At 41.2% G+C, this 25,109-nt stretch overlaps 1 protein-coding gene across 1 annotated transcript in view; it reads left to right on the top strand.

Moving 5' to 3' along the window:
• The first annotated feature begins 21,420 nt into the window (after positions 1–21,420).
• LOC133365414 (sodium channel protein type 5 subunit alpha-like) overlaps positions 21,421–25,109 on the top strand; it is a 60,733-nt gene continuing 57,044 nt past the window's right edge. Inside the window, exons 1-3 of the mRNA XM_061587250.1 lie at positions 21,421–21,485; positions 22,305–22,433; positions 23,464–23,555. Of these exons, the coding sequence (XP_061443234.1) occupies positions 21,445–21,485; positions 22,305–22,433; positions 23,464–23,555 (262 nt within the window). The 5' untranslated portion in view covers positions 21,421–21,444. The remainder of the gene's footprint in view (positions 21,486–22,304; positions 22,434–23,463; positions 23,556–25,109) is intronic.

Here is a 25,109-nt window from a genome sequence, read left to right as displayed (position 1 = left end):
CTCCCACGCTGGCGGCGAACCGGCCGAGAGGGAGATATTTATGTTTGTCTCGCGAGATTTGTGGAGGGAGGAGCTAGTCTTATTAGACTGAGGAGGGAGATGTGACAGTTGGAAGCTCTGCACGTGCTGTTCCTTTTCCTTCCGTTTCTCCTCGCCGAGATGGAAAAAGGGCGCGCACTTGCGCAACGTTAACAACGCTCGTTCTGTGGTGTTTTGTTTCGGTTATGTGTTGTTTTAGTCAGAATTCTCGTCCTTGTGGTGCCTTGTCTAAAGCTCCTTCCCATGTTTGCCCATATTCCCTTCCTTATTGTCCTTGACACAGGCTTAAGACCGGCTCCTACTCTTTATGTTTAATCACCTGTACATTGTTGCTTTCTTTATGGATTCACCACAAAACTTGCAGGGCACTTGCACACTTAACATATCTGGGCAGTATTCAACTAAATCCTCAGATTAGGCCCATTCAGTAGTGTAATGGAAATTTCAGAGATGTAGGATCCCTTCATAGTAGTTGCAGCCACACCCCCTTCTAAGATTAAACAACCTTCTAAAATCAGAATAATCTAGCTGCGCTTGAATACTGTACTGCTTTCTGCTTCTGTACCACTGTCACCATTTGACTCTCCTTTCTCACTGTAAAGAGATATTGCTTGAATTACTGAATTCAGTGTCTGCACATTTATTTCCTACAGCTACAAAGTGCTTGATGATGTAGATGGGATGGTACGTCAGGATTCACTGTCTCCCGCAATTATAGAATTCTCCCTCTCCATATTGTAGCTTTTTGAAGTAGGAAGCAATAAGAACTCCTTGGCTCCAATCAACAGGAAAGGACAAGGAAGCAAGCTAGACTCTTAGTGGCTAAACACACTCCCATTTCATGCTGATTGGCTCATAGGATGCTGGAGACGTAGGGATCCTGCTGGGACCTGTCTCCCAAAAAAGTAAGGGGTCTAAGACCTCCCCCTAGATCCTGGATAGCTACACTCCTGGGCCCATTGAAATGAATTAGGCTAAGTTATCCATGTCTATTAACTTCAGTGGCTCTGCTTTGAGTAGGACTAAGTGTTGAATACTACCCTTTATTTTTGTGTATTTATCGCCCAGCTTCAGAGTAGCTAATGCATACCCCCCAATATAGACTATTCACTGAAGTTTCCCTGCCAAATGCACCCCCAAATTATTGGCCTTGATTTGCTGACAGTGTAGTAGAAAGGAGCCCAATGTGTGGGGGGGTGCAAGGAGAGGAGGCAGCCTCGTGGCATCTTAATCCAAGGGTCACCAACATGGCACCCATGGGCATGCATGTGCCCACAGAGGCCTTTGCTGACCCCACAGGGATGCATCCCCCACCACCCACACCACCCCAGTTGCAGTTTGGCTTGGCAGAATTCTTCCGTATCCAATATAATTGGTTGTGGGCTGCCCACAACAGATTATCCAGTTTGCATATGTGCTGCCCATGGGCCCAAACAGGTTGCCAATCCCGACTTGACTAGTTACTCTAGCATAATCCTTCATGAACTACAGCATCACATGCATGAACTGCTATCCAAAGTTAACAGGTATTGTAACAAGGTTTGTAAACAGCGAGGTCAGAGGGAAATAAAAATAGAAAAAGTACAGTAATGCCTCAGTTAACAGAGTAGATACGTTCCTGGACATTACTTCTTTAACAGGAACTTTGTGACCGGAGGTAGGAATATTATGGAAAGAATTAGGTTCATACACCCATTCAAAGATACTGGGGGCAGCTTCAACAGGGGCTTTAAAGGGTGCCTACCTGGCACCCCCGCTCTAGGATGCACACCTTAATGTGGTGAGGGGGTTTGAGAGTAGTGAAGAAGCTGAGAGCAATGCTGTCAGGAGTCTAGAACAAGAGGCTAGACTTCTAGCAGGGGCACCCAAGGCAGAATGGTCAAAGCTGAGACACCAGACTAGAATGCATCCAGACTCAGAGGAAAGCAATGGTAAACCACCTCTGAATACCCTTTACCATGAAAATGCTATGAATAAACTATCCAAAATGCAACATGAGATAGTGCTGGAAGATGAGACCCCCGCAGGTCAGATGGCACTCAGCGAGGTACTGGGGAAGAACAACGAACAAGTACGAGTAAGCCAGAGCTTGGAAAAGTTACTTTTTTGAACTACAACTCCCGTCAGCCCCAGCCAGCATGGCCATTGGATTGGGCTGATGGGAGTTGTAGTTCAAAAAAGTAACTTTTCCAAGCTCTGCAGTAGTACTATGACTAATGATGCAACTGGGTCAAAGCCAGAAGGAAGCCCAGAGGCTGATGCGCACAGATGCGAAAGGAGTGGCCGGAGTTGTACGACATACACAGTAGGATCATGGAATGTGAGAAGCATGAAACAGGAAAAGTTAGAAATTGTCAAACAAGAAATGGAACGTATCAACATTACAATACTTGGCGTGAGTGAATTAAAATGGATGCGGATGGGACATTTTCAACTTCTTGTTGTTATGTGCCTTCAAGTCGATTACAACTTATGGCGACCCTATGGGTGGGGACTGGGCAGAGGGAAAGCCCCTTTCCTTTCCAAAAGGAAAACATTGTGAACAGTATCATTGTCAGAGTTTCCCCCACCTTTTTATTTTACAGCAGGTACGTGTAGTCTCCCACCCAAATTTAAACCAAAGCTGTCTCTGACCATATCCACACCAGACCTTTATTTTACTTTAGACAGTCAAGGCTTCCCCCAAAGAATCCTGGGAAGTGTAGTTTGTGAAGGGTGCTGCGAGGCGCTAGGAGATGCCCTATGCCCTTCACAGAGCTACAATCGCCAGAAGAGGGGCTGACTGTTAAAGGACTGTGGCCACTAGAGCTCTGTGAGGGGAATAGCAGTCTTCTCTCAGTACCCTTCACAAAGTACACTTCCCAGGATCCTTTGGGGGAAGCCATGGCTGTCTAAAGTGAAATAAAGGTCTGGTGTGGGTGTGGCCCCCTGATTAGGCAAGTCAAGCAGCTGTGAGTCTGGCTTTTAGAACACTGACAGTTGGTTCTTACTGAGCATGCCCAGCCTTATCATTGAATTCAATGCAAAATTTCTTAATTTAAAATCAGCCAGGCATTTTTTCAACTTTTAAACTGCAAAAGATGAAGGTCAGAGTATGTGGCGAGCTCAGTAATAGGATTACAGCTACTCTGTGAACATGGCTGATTTTTAATTAATTTCAACAAATTATGAAACTACTGACAAAAAAGTCGAACAAGGGTCTGGATTTTTTTCTTTTGTTTTACACTTTGAACTCTTGATTCTCTCTGAGTGTTTTGTGTATTGCCATTAGAGGATTGTTAAGCAAGTGTTTCTGAGTTCAGGACTATAAATTATGTAAGGTTTTGTTTTGAAATGAGCTTATGGGAAGCATCAGAATGGCATGGGGGGTATTTTCAATTTAACATTGCAGAATGTGAAAAATCCATGCTGGCTATACTATACAGCCACTCTTGTGGCTGTATAATCCCAGTGTTAGTTGTTTGGAATATTCTTATTTGCATTTTTGTAGCACTACAGGGCTTGGAAAAGTTACTTTTTTGAACTACAACTCCCATCAGCCCAATCCAGTGGCCATGCTGGCTGGGGCTGATGGGAGTTGTAGTTCAAAAAAGTAACTTTTCCAAGCTCTGACTAACATGATGAATTTGTTATTCAGAACATTAGCCTGATTTGAGTGGGCAAAAAGAGTGGCAGGGATGATGGTGTTGCATAAAGCTTCTCATTTATTAACTGCTTACTAGGCCATTTAAAAGGCCAAGGAGTGCTTTGGGCAACACTGACTTTAATGTGTACGTGTCTTAAAAGCTGTTCATACCCTGTTATTCTCTAAAGACTGTTAGGCATTTAAAATACTTTAAATCACAGCATCTTGTATCTTTCTATGTTAGAATAGAAGGAAACAGGAGTCTACTTTTTATTTTGAAACATACTTTATCAATTAAAATGTAGAGCGGTGCCAGAGGATATCACCAGCTTATTCGGGAAATTAAGTTCCTTGGCCATAAACTCTCAGACATTTGTGAGCATTGTGGGGAAATCAACGGCTACTGTATGTATGAAAAGATGTGCCACTGCAACTCAAAAAGGATATTGCAGAGCTTGAAAAGGTTCAGAAAAGCGCAACCAGAATTATCAAGGGGATGGAGCAACTCCCTTATGAAGAAAAGTTGCAGCATTTGGGGCTTTTTAGTTTAGAGAAGTGTTAGAAGTGTGTAGAATTATGTATGGCATGGAGAAAATGGATAGAGAAAGGTTTTGCTCCATCATAACACTAGGACTCATGGACATCCCATGAAACTGAAAGTCAGAAGATTCAGGACAGGCAAAAGAAAGTACTTCTTTACACACTGCATAGTTAAACGATGGAATTTGCTTCCACAGGAGGGATGGCCACCAACTTGGATGGCTTTAAAAGCGTATTAGACAGATTCATGGCTATCAATGGCTACTAGCCATGATGAAGGCAGAGGATAGTCTGAGAGGCAGGTGATAGGTGAGAGGCAGGATGCTTCCAAATACCAGTTGCTGGAAACCACCGCAAGGGAGAGTGCTCTTTGCACTCAGATCCTGTTTGCGGGTTTCCTAAGGGCAAGTGGTTGGCTACTGTGAGAACAGGATGCTGGACTAGATGGGCCATTGGCTTGATCTAGCAGGCTCTTCTTATGTTCTCTATTACCAGCAACATGTTTAAGAGACAAACTCTTTCATAAGGAAGTGTTCTTTACAGTTTCTCTCAATATAGATGGCCAGACAATGTTTATTAATATGTTGAAGTCAGATCAATAGACAAAATTATGACTGACTAAAACAACAATATGCAACAGTAAATCTTTAAAAATCACCACCATATATATCACGACCCCCTTTTTTCTCATCCAGGTTTTAGGCCATGGAAAAACAGGCAGTACAAACAGATTGTTTTGGTGTGTCTGTAGCCCACTTGTGGAGGAAAAAGACAAATAAAGGGGAAATGCTCTGAGAGAATATTTCAAGTGCAAAAAAGCCCTGCCTAATTTCTGTTGTAGTAAAAACTGTTGTAGTAAAAAACTTAAGCCATAAAAGGATTGGGCATACTGTAATAATATTGTACTGACATAATTCTGGGGGTGCTGCTGGATTCATCTTTGTTGCTAGAGGCCCAGGTGACCTCAGTGGTTAGGAGTGACATTCAGCTTTGACTGGTAAAACAGCTATGGCTGTTTGTGGACCAGGATAGCCTAACCACGGTTGTCCATGTGTTGGTAACCACCCAAGGTTACTGTGATGCGCTTTTTGTTGGGCTGTCTTTGAGGTTGGTTCAGAAGCTGCAGCTGGTGCAAAATGTGGTAACTCAACTGCTCACTGGGGCAGGATATCACCAGCATGTTACCCCACTGGTGAAGGAATTGCACTGTCTGCCAGTCAGCTACTGGGCTAAGTTCAAGGTGCTGGTTTTGATGTATAGTTGTCTATAGGAGTGCTATTACAGAGGTCTGGCTGGTCTCAACCAGAGGTTGGGCATTTGGTATCACTGGTCTCATGTTGTGGAACACTCTTCCAGTACAGATTCAGCAGGCAGCCTTGCTTTTGACTTTCAGGCTTCTCTTGAAGACTTTTTTATGGCAAAAGAGCTATGCAGTTTAAAATTTTCTTGAGTAGCCTATTTTAATGATTGTTTTCTATTGCTTTTAAATATTTTTTGTGTGTTGCTGCAGGTGTATCGCCCCAATGTTTTGTGAGAGGGTGGTATATAAATACTTTTATAAATAAACAAATATACAACTTGTGACCAGGATACCTTGTTATGTTGTAGAGCTAAACACTATCTCTCATATGCCTGTGGTTAGCAAGGACAGCTATTGTGGCCTGTTCAAAAGCTGGCAACCTATCAGAGGTATCCAGTAAGAAAAAAGTTGGATGATTTGATATCAATATATAAAAAATGCTTATTTTTAGTTTTTTAAAACATATTTTAATTGGTTTTCACATAAAAGTTAAGTAAAGCAACAATACAAATGAAGCAAATTCCTTGCTGTCGAAAAGAACAAAGCAATACAAACATGACCCCCCCACCCCAACCTCCACACTAAATAAAATAGATCCAACAAAATCAGCAGAATAATTTGAGTGAGAAATGAAAGGAAATCACTGACATATACAAGTATAATCAATCAAATCAATCTCAAATAAAAAACAAGATCAAATAACATGTTCTCTTTTCCAGATAAAGAATCAGTTACAAGGATCACAAGCAGATGTTTGTCTCTGGGGTAGCATCAACCATGCTCAGCTATACCAACAAAATCAATAAAGCCAAACCAAACCTTTGTAAATGTGTCTTTTTTCTTTTGACCTCTAACCACCTTGACTTTCTGGGTTATTTTCTCCAAAACAGTCAAGTGCTAGACCTTTTCATACTGCTCATCTATTGTAGGATCCTTGCAGTCCTTCCAGTGTCTGGCTATAATGTTCCTCACAGCTACCAACAGGTGGCAAATGAAGTCCTTACAAAGTAAATCCAGATCTAAACCAAGAAGTAAACGTAACAGTGCAAAACCTGGAGTAGGATGAACTCATTGTTTAGTGATGGAGCTGATTTCCTGGAATACCCAAGTCCAAAACTGTAACTTTACAACACTCCCACCACATATGTAAATATGTCCCAGTAACCTGGCATCTCCAACAAAGTGGGGATGACCTGGCAACGATATAAGAGAGCCTTCTAGGGATTAAATATCACCTATGTAATACTTTTAAAGTAGATGCCGTGATTTCAGCTGAAGCGGACTTAATCCTTGCAGGTCTTGCTCTCTTTATTTTCTGTTTCTTACTATTCTAAAGGTTGCAATCCTGTAGTCACTTGTCTTGGAACAAGTCTAACCCGTGAACTCAATGGAACTTATCTGGGGTAGATATGGCTAGGATTGTGCTGTTGGTCTGTCTGTGCAGGTGTATTGCAGTGTGACAAGCCCAATGCGTCCCTAAGAAATGGGAAGAAAGGCTCTGTAGGCTCTTATGGATATGTCTGAATTCAGAACTGAACTCATGAATGAGATCAGATTCTGCTAATCTCTTTGAATCTCATCATGCTACATTTTTCTATAGCATTCATATTAATATATACACCAAAGAGGACTTTTAAAGGAAGGAAACAAATATTCAATTGATATCAAAGTTGGATTGGGACCGAAAATAAATGTTAGATGATAGACAATACTGGCTCACTAAGTACATATTTAAGAGACTGCAAGACAATATTATCTAATTGCCCTTTTCCCTTGGTTCTGGTGAGCAAAACCTTTTTGTGTTATTAGCTTCACAGTGTTTCTGCAGTGATGAAATAACTCATCCCTCCCTATTAAAAAGTTGATAATGTAGAATGATTACCATCTCCATTTGCTTCCTCACATTATTTTGTTTCCTGTAATATCTCCTGAAATCTAATTTATTTATTTCAAGCTAAAAAAACATACTCCTCCTCTTCCTTCACATTCCATTCTGCCACAAGTCTACGCAAATTACACTTTCAGCGGCAGGAAAAGCAAGAAAGAGATTTCTTAGAATAATGTGGAATTTGGCAAAACAAGGTGAACTGTTTGTGTTTTTTGGAAAAGATTAACTTGGGGAAAATTCTGCTATTGAAATGAAGTGAATCTGGATGCTGCTACACAGAAAAATGTAAGTAATCACGGTGGAAACAATTGTGTACTGGGAAATCAGAAAATGATGTGAAACAATGTGGACAATGTCTTCATACTTGGTTTCATAAAAATATGCACAGTTATTTGTATCAGTTTAGATAGGAATGGCGCTATCTAAAATAATTTCTAGCTTAAAATATTTTAGATAGAATTCTGAGAAGGCACTATGAAGTTATTGATTCAACATCTACCTCTGAGACATGGTACATGGCTTGTTAAGGTTCTAGCTTCATGGTTTGTGTGTGTTTTACAAAATTGTATAGATTTTAGTCTCTTATATTATGAAACAGATTTCTCTTATGTTTGAAAAGAAGTGATGTGTATTACTACTGTTCCTGTCTGCATGCCATTTTTTGTCCTCTAGGCGCAGCATCCCGACTTGATTTCAGATCTGAGTTTTATTTTTCAATCATACACTCGAGGATTAAAGCTGAGCCTCTTGCATTGGTGAAGCCACCAGTGTGTCTCAGCGTGTCTTTTTCAAATTCATTGCAAGACATATTCTTAACTTTTACTCTAAATTCCTCTATGTTTTGGGTCTCGCCTTTTTGTTTTGAAGCCTTTTCAAGTGTCTGTGTCTGCAGCAGACTTATTTTGTTAAATTTCATTTTATGCCTTTACTTAGTATGAAGTATATTATTTTTATTTCTGAGTTTCTCCTTGATATGGAGCTGAGAAGCAAAAGAGATGAGGCAGAGATCAAACTAATTTATTCATAAGTGGATGCACTAGTATACCATTTAGGGTTGCCAGGTCAGAAGCATCCCAAAACCTGAGATTTTAGGGGCGGGCCTGAGTGATGTCATGGGGTGGGCCTGAGTGATGTCATGGGGCGGGCCCAAGTGATGTCATTAAGCATGATACATTAAGCATCAGTCACAGATGCTTGGAGCGTACAATTAAAAAAATATCTGACTGGAAATTAAGCTAGACATCTAAGCTAAAAGATGGAGCCTGGGTAGGGAACATTTAATCTAGCCTACTTGCTTTCAGCAAGAAGGGTTTAAGTGCCTTCAGGCCAGGCCAGTCACCAGAAGGCCACTGTAGGAAGAAAGGAGCCTAGTGTTGTGGAGATGTTAGATGGGAGCATTCGGGAGTAAAGATGGAAGCCCCTGAAGGCTGCAATTCTAAACACACGTACTAAGGGACTAAGCCCCCATAGAACTCAACAGGACTTACTTCTGAGTAGATATAGTTTGGATTGTGCTGTTGGTAAAGCTTGACTAGGGATCCTCTGCAAAGACATCCATCTCCAAGCACGGTTGGCAACCCCCTGCCTGGAATGCCCTGCCCTTATCTTTTAATGTGGCTGCTCCAAACTTCTTTACAGATTTGACCCTTCACTTCAGAAAGAGGTCTGAGAAATGAGTAAGGGTAAGAAGATTCTCTACCCTTTCTGTCTACCCTGTGGGCTGCTATAAACTCACTTTGACCACCAACCCAATTCCAATGAGTAATAATACTGTGATGCTTTCCTAAATGCAATACCATACCAAACATAACAAGATTCCTATGAGTAAGGCAGACAACTTACCATCCCACAACCAGTCAGGATTCATAACCGAAAACCAAAACTAAAAAAATCCTTGCAGCCAGTCAGTTAATGCAGAATGCTGCGGCATGATTGCTGACATGAGTGAGATCCTGTCAGCACATAATACCTCTGCTCTGAAATCTGCATTGGTTGCTGATTTGCTATCAGGCCAAGTTCAAGCTGTGCTTTCCATGTTATGGGTGCCACATAGTACTTGTTCTGCTCTTGTAAGAAATCAGTCCTGTAAAGTGGCAGCATTTTGGATACTCTGTTCATATGGTTTTCGTGGTAAGAGGTATTCAGAGGTGGTTTACCATTGCCTTCCTCTGACTTTGGACACATATACTTTGGACACATAATGAGAAGACATGATTCACTAGAAAAGACAATACAGAAAAACAGAAGGGAGTAGAAAAAGAGGAAGACCAAACAAGAGACAGATTGATTCCATAAAAGAAGCCACAGACCTGAACTTACAAGATCTGAGCAGGGTGGTTCATGACAGATGCTATTGGAGGTCACTGATTCATAGAGTCGCCATAAGTCAAAATTGACTTGAAGGCACATAATAACAACGAAGTGGCAGCACCTATGCTTTGGAACTCCTTGCCTATTAACATTAGGCAGATGCCTCTTTTCAGCACCTACTAAAATAATTTTTGTTTAGGCAAGCCTATCCATGCATGTAGAAGCTATTGTGTTTTTAAATGTTTTTAACTCATTATTGGTTTTATTAATTTGAATGTTTTTCAATCCATGTCTTTAACTGTCTTTGCCAATAATGTTATAGTTTTAATTCTTTCTGTAAACCGCTTTGAGATTTTTACAATAAAGCAGTCTATAACTGTTGTAAATAAAATACATAAATAAATTTTGGAGTCACAGCTTTTAAAAAGGTTTTGTTTTAATATATTTTAAAGTCTGTTTTTATGATTTTTAAAGTGTATTTAGTGCATTTGTTTGCCACCCTGGGCTCCTACTGGGAGGAAGGGCGGGATATAAATCAAATAATAAATAAATAAACTTCATTCACTCAACCCAAAATTCAGAATCATGCCACTTTAAGCTGTTTTGCAACTGTTTATACTTTTTTGTGTGGTTATTGGTTTTTAAAGGGATTTATTTCTTATTGTGAGCTGCCTTGGTTTCCAATTACCAACACTACCTGGTGATTGGAAAGGCTCCACACACACACACACACACTTGCAGGTGTAAAAATACACCCCATATAATAGTTTACAGTATTGTCAAACCAGTTGGTCATTGAGGAACATTTTTTTTAAAAATCAGTGTTAGTTTCCTACATAACAAAAACTGTGATACCTAGGTAAATCCTGCTTAATTGCTTTAAAATAGGATTGGAGAAGGAAAGAAAGATTTACAACACAAACACAAGTCTGTGCTATGTTTACTCAAAAGTCCCATTAGTTTACAGCACAATCCTAACCATGTCTACTCAAAAGTAAGTCCTAATGGCGTTCAATGGGGTTTACTCCAGGTACATGGAAAGCAAGTATTGGATTAAATACTTTCATATTTCATAGCCCAGGGTCTGATTCTTGCACACAAGAGAAAAAAACTTTAAGCCATATTACTTTCGCAAACTGCAAAACCTCAAAGCCACTATTTTCTGACCTAGAAATTAAGCCTAGGCATGCTTGGATCAACAAGTCACAACCTGGCTTCATTAATTGGCTACAATCCTCAAAGGGCGGGGTTAGAGCCAGAGCTTGGAAAAGTTACTTTTTAAAAACTACAACTCCCATCAGCCCCAGCCAGCATGGCCACTGGATTGGGCTGATGGGAGTTGTAGTTAGAGCTAGGAGCTGTTCTAAAGATCTGTAAAACAGATTTAACAGTCGCGTGGGGGGCAGTTGACTTTTTGGTGTATATCTCTGGAACCAGACCACCTAGAAACTTAATTTTTTTTTAATTGAAGCGGAGAGTCCAGAGATTAAGGGGTGCTAGCTGGAGGGCCCCCCAAAAAACCAGAGACTCCAGCCAAAAAACAGAGACCTGGTAACCCTAATACCATTTCAAATGGAAAACTGGCATACCAACTCACAAGAACATTTTACAATTTTGTAGATGCTCCAACTTACTTGTGAAGTGCCATCGTATAGTTTTATTGTTTTTTTGTTTTAGTGTACAGTAAGATTTGTGACAAGATCAGAGCTTGGAAAAGTTATTTTTTTGAACTACATCTCCCATCAGCCCAATCCAGTGACCATGCAGGCTGGGGCTGATGGGAGTTGTAGTCCAAAAAAAGTAACTTTTCCAAGCTCTGGACAAGATACTGTGTGCTTCTGATTCCAGGATCAAATTACACATAACAGTGGTGACAACATATTTTGAATTACTTATCTGCCTTGTTCACATGTAAAGTGGCGGTGGGGCCTGCTTTTTAACCAATGATGTGAGGTGCAAACCTTTATGTGGAAAATGTTCTACTCCTATATTTTTCTGCAGAAAAAAATTCTCGACTTCTAAAAATGCATTGTTTCACGACATTAATTACAAAGCAGTTCTAACCCACTAATTAGCAATGCTGCAGGGGTTGGGATAAGGCAAGAGATACCCCTCCACCAGGCTGGGATGGGGGTAGGGTTGCCAGCCCCATGGCCTGAGACTCATCCTGTATCTTTAGGAGAAGAGAAAGTCAGCCAAGTGCAGGTGTTCTGGTAACATTGTAATGGGAAAAACCACAAGGTGGAATTCTCCCTCCCCTCCTCCACAACTTTTAAAGATACAGAAGACCTCTTGGAGGCCGGACCTGGCAATCAAGAGGTCTTCTGTATCTTTAAAAGTTGTGGAGGGGGGAAAGGAGAATTCCACCTTGTGGTTTTTCTCATTACAGGGTTGCAAGAACACCTGCACTTGGCTGACTTTCTCTTCTCCTAAAGATACAGGATGAGTCTCAGGCCAAGAACCTGGCAACCCTAGATGGGGGAGCCTTACCATCATGGCTCTACTCAGTACCGCCCTTAGGCACAGGGAAGTGGGGCAGTTGCCCCAGGCCCCGCGCTTTGGGGAGGGCCCGCACTTGGCAATCTGTGGCCAAGATTTGGCATGTGATGGACATGACCCTGGCACCACCACCACGAGTGGCAGACACTCTTCGCGCGGACCACGTCCCATGTTAAGGAGACGGCGAGGCGGCACACGCGCAGATCTAACTTTCGCATTTGATAACAAGCGCGCGCACGCACTCTGCTCGCCCATCCTTTCACATAGACCCGACTCAGAAGGCGGGGGGGGGGAGGCAAAAGAGGTCATCCCGCTGGCATGCCTGCCTGCCTCTGTTCTGTGTGCTCCTCTCCTCGGCGTTTCTCTCACCAACCAGTGGTGTACCAAGGGGGGGCAGTCCACCCCAGGTGCAGGCAGTAAGGGGGTGCATTGTCTGTAGAGGCTCCAACCCACTCTGACCTAGCCGCCTAAGGCCAGCCGATCCTTCTGCGGTCGTGTGCGCTCTGAAGCGCTGTCGAACACTGCTGGGCCATACTCCGGACGGAGTGGGCCGTGCACAAGCTATTTCGAGGGCAGGAATGGATGGGTGGAAGGGCCACGGCTGGGGGGTGGATTAGATGAGGAACGGAGCTACCACAGGCCGCTCACCCAGCACTCCTTTCCAGCACTTCGAATTAACACCTGAGCGACTCATTTGTTTTTGTCTCCGCTCCTCCTCCCTCTACCTCTTTCCATATGCAGCAGGGCCGCTGCTTCTCCTACCCTTCAGGTTTTCAATCTCTTGTATCTGTTCCTGACTGTTGTTCCACCCAGCCAGGCACCCGCAAAAAACATTAAAACCAGAGCATTCTCCCAAGGAGTGCTTACCTGATTTAGAGGAACCCCCCCCCCCATATATCCCTGCGTGCCTAAGGCTAGGAGTATGGAAAGAAAGATTCATCTCCCCCATTCTCTCCCCTTTTTTCAAATGTAACTTTCAAAGCTGGGGGGGGGGAATACTATTTTTATTAACCTTTTTAACTCTGTGAGCCTGAAATCCCATCGACAGGAGTCCCACTGAACTCAGTTGGAGTTTCTTCCGAGTAAGCCTGCATGTGCTGGAGCTGCACACATATTCAACACACACTAAATCCCACTGCACTCAAATAGATTTAGGCTGCAGTCCTTTACCCACTTACCTGGGACTCAGTGGGATTTTCTTCTGAGCTGACAGAACAGAGCTGGATATTATTTTTGAGTCCCAGGTAAGTGGGTAAAGTTTTTATTGTGTTTTTGATGGTTTTTATTATAGGATTTTTTTCGTTGCAAGCTGCTTTGATTTTTTTAAAAAATGAGATAGCAGTACACAAGTATGTTTACAAATTAATAAATTGGAACGTGGGAAGCTGCCTCATACTGAGTCAGACCACTGGTCCATCTAACTCAGTGCTGTCTACACTGACTGGAAGCAGCTCTCCAGGGTTTCAGGCAGCAGAAGTTCAACTGGGGCTTAAACCTGGGACCTTCTGCAGGTAAGGTAGGTGCTCTGTTACTGACCTACAGCCTTTCCCCATGGTTAGTCACTCTGCAAACAGGTGATCAGCACAACAACACTGCAATCCTATACACATGTGAGTAAACATGTGTAGGATTATGCCTGCTGAAGTGCTAGTCCAAGGCTGAAAATCTAAGTACAATTTTTGATTCCAGACAGGGACTTAGTATCACAAATGGGTGCAGCCCCCTAACAAGATGTATGGGTGGTAACTCTGCTAAACTTAATCCAATAGTAAGTACATTTGTGTTCAATGAGACTTACTCCCTGGTAAGGCTGGACACAAAATTATAGCTTAACTGTGCAATACTGTGCACATTTCACATAGTCAGAGACAAAGTGCCAACTGATCTCTATGGGAGGAGGGATGACTGGCTAGTGAGAGTTTGTCTTTAAGGTGGGGTGTGTGTGTGTGAACCTGGTATCCTCCAGATGTTGTGGAACTCCAGCTCCCATCAGCCCCCCCCAACCAATGCTCCAGAGGGCCAAAGGTTAGCAATCTTTATTTTCAAGTGTCACAAAAGTCTTTGTTTCAAGGGAATTGGGCAGCAGTGCAGTGGCAAATTCAGAAGTGCAGGGTCCCTTCATGACAGTCACGCCGCTCCCTCTTCTAAGATTATACAATCTTCTAAGATCATATAATAAAATGAGCATTCAGTCTCCTACTTTGTTTGGAGTTCTGTTGAGCGATGAATGCAGGATGAGGGTATGTCTCTGAGGTTCAGCGCGATCACTATATATTGTATATTTTCTTCTATCACTTCCGGTCATACAAAAAAATCTCAGAGTGAATATAGTACTCAAAAAAGCTGTGAGGTTAACACCCATATAGCTTTCACCTTGTATCCCTAAGATGTAACCTTGCACATCATTAAGACTGCCCTTCTCCAAGATGTTCAAGGTGGTGAACATAGTTCTTTCCCCCTCCACATTTTATCCTCACAATAACCCTGTGAGGTAGGTCAGGCTGAGAATGACTGGTCCAAGGTCACCCAGTGACAATGCATCCGCCAGTGAGAATTTCTGGACTAAGCATGAGGGTGGGTATGCACTCTCCCGCGTTGGCTGGTGGGGAATGGTGGCTTCTTTACCTTACTTGTGACAGAGAGAATACAAGTCAACTGGAACTATAGTTTATGTCAAAGGCTGACAGGAGATAAAGTGGTTTACGGTGGGGAACAAGTTGCGAAGAAACAAGGACAACATAGGCTGATCTCAAATTAAGGTGGTAAACCAGGGGTGGCTAACTTGTGGCCCTCCAGATATGGCTGGACTACAACTCTCATCACCCTTGGCTATTGGCCATGCTAGCTTGGATTGATGGGAGTTGGAGTCAAACAACATCTGGAGGCCACAGATCCCCCTAGCTTGTGGTAAATCTTTATATGGGGAGTAGTACTACATCTGACTTCAGATGGGTGCTTACAGGTTCTGAGCCTAACTTTCTCCCTCCCTGATATGCACAGGGATTTTAAAATTAATTATTATAATTATTTGTATGGAGGACCACTCAATCATGTGAGCCCACCCCATCTGTGGTTATTATTATTGCTGATTATTATTGAAAATAATTTTGTTGTATAGAGGGGGGGTGTTAAAAAATGATCTGCTCCGGGTGTCAACTACGCTAGGTACGCCACTGTCGCCAACCCACCTTGCGCTTTTGCCAAGCACGCACCGCCTCCTCCTGCGACTGCCTTGAGTCTCTGCGGGCACTATGAAAAAGCTTCCGTGCTTGTTCGCTCTCTTTTATTCCCTCGGCCTACAGCGGGAATTTCCCAGCTCTTTCAGAATGAAACTAGAAGCACCTTATTCCCATCAGCTCTGGGAACAGATCCCCGGAATCTCCTGGAGGGAGTGGAGGACCCAGAGTGTCAACAACTAAAACATAAATACCACTACATCTCCTTTTTTCTTAGTTCATCTTTTGTTTACGTTGTGATAATTTCATTTTAATTTCGTAGATCTATCTATAATTTATTATTATTATTTTAGATATTTATAATGAATGCAAGTCGAGATCGAGATAAAAACAGAAAATACGAAAGTGGTGCTCATGGGGGGCCCCCAACTATATTTTTGCCCGGGCCCTGCACATGCTAAGGGCGGGCCTGGCTCTACTGGACACAAAACTCCCCCATCCCTCTGAGAGGGACCCAGTCTCGTTTCATCTGTGCCAACCTGGAGCTGGTGCAGCAAAAGAGAAGAGGAAAAACCCTGCACCCCCACCTTCTGTGCTGGCTAGTACGAGTGTTTGGGCTTTGGTTGTGATAGTGGCTCCACCCCGCTGCTCCCCACTCCCATTTGGGACTGCATAATGAATGAACCCGATGCAAGTCAAACCAGGCAAGCAGAATGGATACAATACAAGTCAAATATGAAATTTAAAAAAATCAGATATCTATACAGCACATAAAATTAACATATGTAAGCTTTGTTTACTACTTGTAAGTCAAATAAACAAGCTAAATCTGATCCTCATTGATATCACTGAAATTTTCCATTTCAATTTTTTTTGAAAAACCCACATCACTACCTATAACATCAAAAGAGGCATGTGGCCAAGGGAAATAAACCTCCCCATAAACTGTCACTCCAGTCATTTTTCTCCCTAATGAGCTAGGCTGGTATCTGAGCCAGGATGGACAAAGAGGTGCCTGGGGCAATGGATTTCAGGAGAATACAGAATGTAAGGGAGGATACAGCTTTCTCAACCACGTGCCTCTTACATGTGAATAGGGCAAATGCATGGGTAAAAAACAGCTGCCACTACCACATTTAGTTTGATTCTTAAAAGTGGAGATAATTTAGTACTTGAATGCTGCTTCATAAAGTGCGTTTTTGTGCTCCAAGCCTGCGGTTTAAATTTCTGTGCAATGCACACTGGCATTCTCAGTTCACAAAATATATCTTGAGTCTATTTAAGGTAGGAGTTGATATCCAAGTAAGTCATTCTCAGAATAGACCCACTGAATAAGTTGCTTAAGCTCCGAAGTGGCCCAATTCATTTGTCTTTTGTTCTTAGCTAAACTGTATGCGAAATGAGAACTCATTGGTAAAAAGTTGCATATACATTTTGTGGAAAAAATAATGTGATCATTCTGGTATCTAGTGGAAGCCGTTAAACATTGTCATATATTGTTGATGCCAATGATATCAAAAAGTCTCCAAAATCATCTGAATTATGTGACCTTTGCTATCAGTTTTACTCCTGTTGTAATCAGAATATTTGTTTGTTCCCAGTGCAAAAAGATGCCAAACTTTTCTTTTTCAACGGCTAATAACTTCCTCCGTTTCACTCCTGAAACCTTGGATCAAATTAAAAAGAGAATCGCTGAGAAGGAAGCAAAGCGTGCCAAGGCCTTAGAGGACTATAATGAAGAGCAAGAAGAAAATATTCGACCACAGCTTGATCTGAAAGTTTTTAAAAAGCTACCTGTTCTTTATGGAAAACCCCCACCTTGGCTCATTGGAGAACCACTGGAAGATGTCGACCCCTATTACAGGGATCATGAGGTTATACAGTTGCTTTAAAAGACATGATATCTTTGACATAAAATATTTTTCTGAAACAAAAACTAAAGTGCTGCAAAATCTTGTGGCGGCCAAACTAGAATTTGCAAGTGTATTTCAGAACAGGGCTGAAAACATTGATTAATCTGTCTATATTCATTGATAAATGTGATTAAATCTTTAAGCATAGTTTCCAAGTTTAAAGGAACACGTCTATTCATTGTTGACATTGCTATAAATTGTTTGTGCACAACTTGGGCACCATTAAATGGTACTATATGCACATTGGAGCAGGTCGATGGATAGTATCCTAAATATTCTATGTCATTTTTTCAGATTAACAAGCCTGCAGAAATGTATGCAGTTATGAACATTTAACTATTAATTTTATGGCACTTACATGCACTTTATTATATGCAATATTACAACCAGAGATCTCTTCTTGCATGACCAGCATGTTGTATTTCTTCTTCATGCATTGAGAAAGGGGCCCTTTCACTGTGCACAGCAAAGAAATGCGGTGAGCTGGCAAAGCAGGAAAAGAGCCCCTTTTTCAATATGCAGTCAGCCAGAGGAGAGAAACCAGAGGCTGCTCTGGCTGCCACCAAGATGTATGGGAGCACAGAACAGGTCCCCTGTCTCTTTGACGGAGATGGGACCTTCAGCCCACCACCTTTGCCAAGTACTAAATCCTCAAACCTCTCACCTAATCCTCTTTTTTAAGCACTGCAATTGTGACTAACATGTATGAATATGGTGTGCAATGTGTGTATATTTTAGTCCAGTCAACCACAATACGCAGTTCCTGGCCACTTTTCCTTCAGAGAATTCAACCTTCAATGGGGAAAATATTCCCTACACTACACCTATGCATGGCACTTCTTTATGTATGTACTTGATAAGTTTATATCCACTTTTTGAAAAATCTCCTTCAAGCAGTTTTCACTACATCAGCAATTGCTTTGCAAACATTACAATATGTAGCAACCACCAGCTTCCAAACTAAAATAAAGAAATATGACTGATTGGTGTCATTATAACATATAAGATAAAGGATAAAAATAGAAGTAAAAACAAATCTTTCCATGAAACAGCAAAGCAACATTGAAATCTAAGACCCACAATTTCTACTGCTGAGAAATTCTACGGCACAACCCTGATCTTTATTATTAATTAATTAATTAATTTGTTTATTATTTAATTTGTTTCCTGCCTTTCCTCCCAGCAGGAGCCCAGGGCGGCAAATAAAGCACTAAAAACACTTTAAAACATCATAAAAACAGATCTTAAAATACATTAAAACACAACAGCGTTAAAAACATTTTTTTAAAAACAACTTTAAAAAAGGGTTAAAAACATTATTAAAAACATATTAAGCAATTCTAACACAGACGCATTGGGGCTGACGGTGCCTTTTTGCCATGAAAAATAACAACCAGAGATCTAATCACTAATCTGTCATCCTTGTGTGTTTGACCCTCAGTGAACAGCTGCCACAGCTGTCCCTGTTTTATATGCCTCTCCTGGTCATGATGATGGCGCTGTTGCTAGTGTGCTGTATAAACAGAGTGAGTTGTAGAAAAGAGGTACTTCTGTGATTGCTTGCATCTACAGTCCACATAGGTCTGGTATTTTCCCCCAGTCAATATTTATGAGATTGCATTGGGTTTATATTTGTAGACAGCAGTTATGCCATGTAAGTGCAGATTTTGTTTTTGTTTTAAAAAAAGCTTTATAAAAAGTATGTGATATTTTAAATGCATTTACATCTGTTTTACAGATTTTTATGGTGTTGTCAGCCCGGAACAGAATCTTTCGGTTCACTGCCACCAAAGCCTTGTTTTTATTGAGTCCCTTCCATCCACTGAGAAGACTAGCTGTGAAAATTTTGATACATACATATCCTTCTAGTGGCTTTCTTTCATTCCAGCTCTCACATACTGAATTCATGAAGATCTGGTATTTATAATGATTGTTGTTGTTATGTGCCTTCAAGTCTTGTGAAGTCTTCAAGACTTGTGGCGACCCTATGAATCAGTGACCTCCAAGAGCATCTGTCATGAACCACCCTATTCAGATCTTGTAAGTTCAGGTCTGTGGTTTCCTTTATGGAATCTATCCATCTTTTGTTTGGCCTTCCTCTTTTTCTACTCCCTTCTGTTTTTCCCACCATTATGGTCTTTTCTAGTGAATCATGTCTTCTCATTAAGTGTCCAAAGTATGATAACCTCAGTTTCATCATTTTTACTTCTAGTGATACTTCTGGTTTAATTTGTTCTAACACCCAATTATTTGTCTTTTTCGCAGTCCATGGTATGCGCAAAGCTCTCCTGCAACACCACATTTCAAAGGAGTTGCTTTTTCTCTTATCCCCTTTTTTCACTGTCCAACTTTCACATCCATACATAGAGATCGGGAATACCATGGTCTGAATGATCCTGACTTTAGTGTTCAGTGATACATCTTTGCATTTGAGGACCTTTTCTGGTTCTCTCATAGCTACCCTCCCCAGTCCTAGCCTTCTTCTGATTTCTTGACTATTGTCTCCATTTTGGTTAATGACTGTGCCAAGGTATTGATAATCCTTGACAAGTTATAATGATATATAGGCATTTGTATCTATTTCCTAGGATTACCACAAGTGAAAAGGTGTGCCCCAATGAACAGCAGTGGGGAACCTGTGACCCTCCAGATGCTGCTGAATGCCATCTCCCATAATCCTTGGCCATTGGCTCTGCTGGCTGGGGCTGATGGGAGCTGGAGTCGAACAGTATCTGGAGGACCCCAGGTTCCCCATCTCCGCAATAAAACATTATGTAGGAATTTAGTGAGTGGGCTTTCTTCATGTTCCAGGTCAAACAGATTATCTTATTTGAGTTGGAAGTGAATTTTCTAATAGGTTAGATTAGCTAGTGACCTTTCAGGTTAACTTCCACTTCAAAACAACCAAGAACCCACATTTATAATCTCTGTAAGCTCCAAGTGTAACTGTAGGATGGCAAATGATTTGATTGTGTAACTGTTCCATATTCTCTTCACTGCACTCAACTGTTCTTACAAAGGATAGAAGGATCTGACAGTTTTGATTCTGTTTCGCATTTTTCTGATCTTAAATTCAGTTCTCCACATTTCTGCAGCAATTTGTGATTTTTTAAAAAATCCTCATGAAAATCCTTTGGCATTCTAGTGTCAATTTCTCCTAATGAGCATAGTTTTGGATGCAGTTTTGACTGATGTACACATTTTTTGCAAGCAATTTCTCCTAATGTTATGCATTCTTGTATGTTATTTTCACTAATAACATTAGTATTGTGTTGTTTTTACTAATATATGCACATTTCCCCATAATATATGCATTTTTGTAAATATCCTTTGGTTGGAGAACTGCATCACAAAATTCAGATAGTGTGAATTTCGAAGGATTGCTTTGTTTTTATTCTCTTACTGTTTCAGAAACTACAAATTTGTTAGATTTGGCTTTAAATGTGAACTGAATTGAATTCCGCCCCTCCCGTCCCTAGTTCATACCTTCCCCTAACGCCTTGGTTTATTCTATAACTGGACACATTACTCCTGTTTTTAAGGTCTGAAGTGTTCAGGCTAAACATGGAAGAGGGGAGCTTCCCCACACCCCCTACTTCCATACATTCAGCAGACAGTCTCAACACATTTTAAGTGTTGTGGGACTGGGCACATGGTGAGCTGGGCAGCTTTGGAGGACAATTTAAGGTGGCAATCATTTCCCCTCTAAATCTTCTTGTTTACCAGAGCTCTTGTTTGGGTTAGATGTGGATTTTGTTAGAGAATCAAAGCAAGACTGCCTGCTGTTAAAAAGGCTGAAAGGAGATTTCCTTCAACTTCAAGCGCGTGAAAGAGCCCGTAGGAACTTCCTTGTACCAGTCTTGATGCTGACTAGAATCTGAGGTTCATAACAATTATTATGCTGAACAAATAAGAAACCATTAAAGTTAAACTTGAGAGAATATTTCATTTTTTGAAATGATTCCTTTAATTTAAAAATACAATAATAAGAAACATTAATCACATCTATTTTTGTTATTCACATTTTACTACCTGTATAACGATTGACAATATTAGTAAGCTCTTCTTTTTCAGTGAAATGCCATTTCCTTAACTCATAACTTACATTATTCATCACATTCATAACATGTGTTGTTCTTCTCAATTGTGTTGTTATGACTTTAAACAAGCCTCCAGAAAGTTTCAAAAATGCTGAGTAAGTATCACTGCACACTTCATGCACAATAAATTAATCTATGGATCAAATGAAAAAGCACTGCAAGATCAAACAACCAGAAGCAAAAGATAATGTGGTATGATGTGAGGGCTGACTATGTGAAGGTAAGATTTATGTAGCACAGGCTTCTGGCTGGAGGCAGACAATGTTTTTTAAGGGCCAAACTAAATGGGATATTGCAGGTTTGTGTTGATATTCCCCATATCTCTTATTTTAAAGTAGATGGGGGTGATTCATATTGGGGCCACGGCACTGGGGAAGGGGGGGGTTGAACCTTTTCACCAGAAGTATTTTCTTTATTTAAATGCCCCCATCCAAACTGTTTATTTGCATTAGTAAGAAGTACCCATAACGTTTTCCATGAAGTGACAAACAGCAGTTCTCAACAACATGGACCCAACAAGTCAAATGTGGCCATCTAGTAATGTATGGTAGCAACTCACCAAGAGTTCTGTAAATCTCCTGTTTATGCTGCTTTGCCTGGGACTGTGCAGGTGAGAGGTATATGCATGTGGTGTGTGTGTGTGATACAGCAAGCCACACTGCGTGACAGGTGGGCTGTGTTCCACTTTTTGGATCGTACATTGTGATCTAGCAGCTCGCTCAGAGCTGGAAGTAGTTAAATATTGACTCATATAATGGAATATGTAATCCCATCTTTCCCTGTAATGCCATCCTAGCACTTCTTTTCCTTGGGCTTCATTTGAGAGATTACACAAAATTCATGGAAGCATTCAATATCCTTCCTGCCCGCCTCACTCCTAATGATGTTGTTTCCATGGCTTCTTTGCTTTTCAGGATTGCTTTCACAGTTATTTATACAGCTGAATTTGCCATAAAAGTAGTGGCAAGAGGATTTGCTTTGAATGAATTCACATATCTGCGAGACCCCTGGAATGTGCTGGATTTATTTGTTTTAATTATGACGTAAGTTTCAGTGTTCCTTCTTTGCAGTTTAGAATTTTGCACACAGGTGGAAAGCTAAGACCAGAATTCTTCCGCTAACTTTCCATGTTGAGGACCTGCTGACCTATGGAGCATTTAAAAACATAGTAGCCCACCTTCCTTGAAAGGTGCAGTCACCTCCACACCATACATTTAAAGCACATCACTTCCCCCAAAGAATCCTGGAAACTGTAGTTAAGGGTGCTGGGAATTGTAGCTCTGTGAGGGGTAAATTACAGTTCCCTGGATTCTTTGGGGGAAGCCATGACTGTTAAAGTACTGTAAATGTATGGTGTGGATATGACTGTAGTTTGGCTACTTATCTGCTAATTCTGGCTACTATTAAGTAGACTTCATGTTGTGCGTTGTGTTGTGCCATGAGAGTTGTTTTGGACTTGTACCAAATTTTAACTTCCTTTCTGTACAATTGTAATATCTGTACAACTGCAAACACCTTATGAGGCAGCCAGTCACTTAACCGCTGGACGGAGGTTTACTTCAGTATAGGGCTGAATGCTAGTACAGGGCATGGAGGAATGGAATTGTATCTGTGGACCTACCCCCTGCATTCAGCACAATGTCTGCACGAGAGCCTACACCTATACAAAATGGAGCCCTCTATGTGAAAAGCATGTGCTCTACCACTTCTCCAGAGCCCTTTCCCAAAACAATATGCACACATATGAAGCTTCTTTATCTGAATCAGATGATAGATTTGTCTAGCCCACTTCTGTATGCTCGGACTTGCAGCAACTCTCCAGGCCCTGCTACTTGAGATTCTTTTTTAACTGGAAGTACCAGGGATGGAACCCAGTGCCTATGGAATGCTAATCATGTGCTCAGTCCCTCAGCTGTAGCCCATATGCCACCCTAACAACCCTTTGTATAGAGGGAGCAGGATTTCTTGGAGCAGGCCGGCATATGTTCACATTGCAAACTGTAGTTACCGGTAGTGTTGTCTTATAAAATGTGGAGCCTGCCAATTTCTTTCCCAATCTTTTTCATTTTTCAGATATCCAGCCTTGTTTTGTACTTTTGGTAGCATTTCAGTTATCCGAATATTCAGGGTTCTGAGAACTTTAAAAGCTGTTTCTGTAATCCCAGGTGAGAAGCTCTTTTTCTTGCTTTCTCTGTTTTACTTACTAAATTTGTATACCACCACTCACTCAAGGGTTTCACAGTTGCTTACAAAAAAATAACCAAAGAAACAGTTAAGAGCAATCCATTATGAAAACTCAATAACACAATAAATCAACCAAGAGAAGATCAAAATATACGAAACAGCAATTCCAGTCAATCAAGCTAGCAACTGAAAGCATGGGTAGTAACAAGATTTTCTGGGCCTGGTACACTGTATGTAGATTGCACTCTCTGGCCTACCTGTGAAAGAGGACATTTATTTATTTATTTATTTTAATTTGTATCCTGCCCTTCCTCCCAGCAAGAGGCCAGGGCAGCAAACAAAGCGCTAAAAACACTTTAAAACATCATAAAAACAGATCTTAAAACACATTAAAACAAAACAGCGTTAAAAACATAAAAAAACTTTTTAAAAGGGTTAAAAACATATTAAGCAATTCTAACACAGATGCAGACTGGGATAGGTCTCAGCCTAATACATTTGCATAAATCAGAAGCCACATACATAATAAAGTGTCTGACAGACAGAATGTGAACAGGTGAAACTTTCCCCATAATTGTATTTCCATACTAGAAGAGGATTAACCTGTTGAATTGCTGCTTGCCATATAGCTGTTAAAGGCAACATGACCCTGCTTTCCTTCCCAGTGCCAACCATAAACCAAAGCCTAGGCTGCAAAATGGTACCTACGTACCTAGGAGTAAACCCCATTACACACAAAGAGGCTTCTGAGTTAACATATATAACACTGTACTGTAAGTTACAGTGAATTCTTAATGAGTACCTGGATGTTAGCTTCTGCACAGCAGGAGATATGCCTCAGCCTCTGCAAAGGCTTCACATTCTTCATTTGCCTTTTTTTTTTGGAAGGGGGAGGTCTTTAAAATCCACCTGTGCTTATTGTGTAGGAATATTTGCAGAAAGTAATGTCTAGAGGGTACCAGATCTCAGCTGAACCCACTACAGGAAAGATGCATCCTGGTTACTAGGAAAAAAGGAAGGAGAACCTATGGAGATTCCAAGGGCTAGAAAATGAGATAGAAGCAGGAAAAGTGCACTGAAGGGGAGGGGGAAACAGTAACTCTTTAGGACCCCACTATTGCCTGGTGTCCAGACAACTCACTCATCATTAATCAGATAATTTTAGACTCTGGATTTAATGGCCTTATTCCAAAATGTGATAAGCTATCCCTGCTGCATCTGGCCCTCCTGCTGATTCTGGTGAGAGGGGCCTGTATGTTTGCCTCAAAGTCTTGCCCTGTCAAGCACCACTGCTTATAGAACAAAGCTGAACCTTCAATAGCGCCAGAAAGGGATAGGGAGCTAGTTTAAACCCCGGAGCACTTCCAATCTAGGAGACAGACCTTCTCCAAAGGTGAGTCACTATCTTATCCCTTACCATCCAGAAGCTTAACTTCTGTCCCTGGAAAACTGGTAGAAAGTATGATTAAAGCTAGATTAACTAAGCACATAGAAGAACAAGCCTTGCTGAAGCAGAGCCAGCATGGCTTCTGCAA

This window comes from Rhineura floridana, chromosome 10 (genome assembly GCF_030035675.1).
Source record: "Rhineura floridana isolate rRhiFlo1 chromosome 10, rRhiFlo1.hap2, whole genome shotgun sequence".
Classification (NCBI taxonomy): domain Eukaryota; kingdom Metazoa; phylum Chordata; class Lepidosauria; order Squamata; family Rhineuridae; genus Rhineura; species Rhineura floridana.
This window is presented reverse-complemented; position numbering and strand designations above follow the sequence as displayed.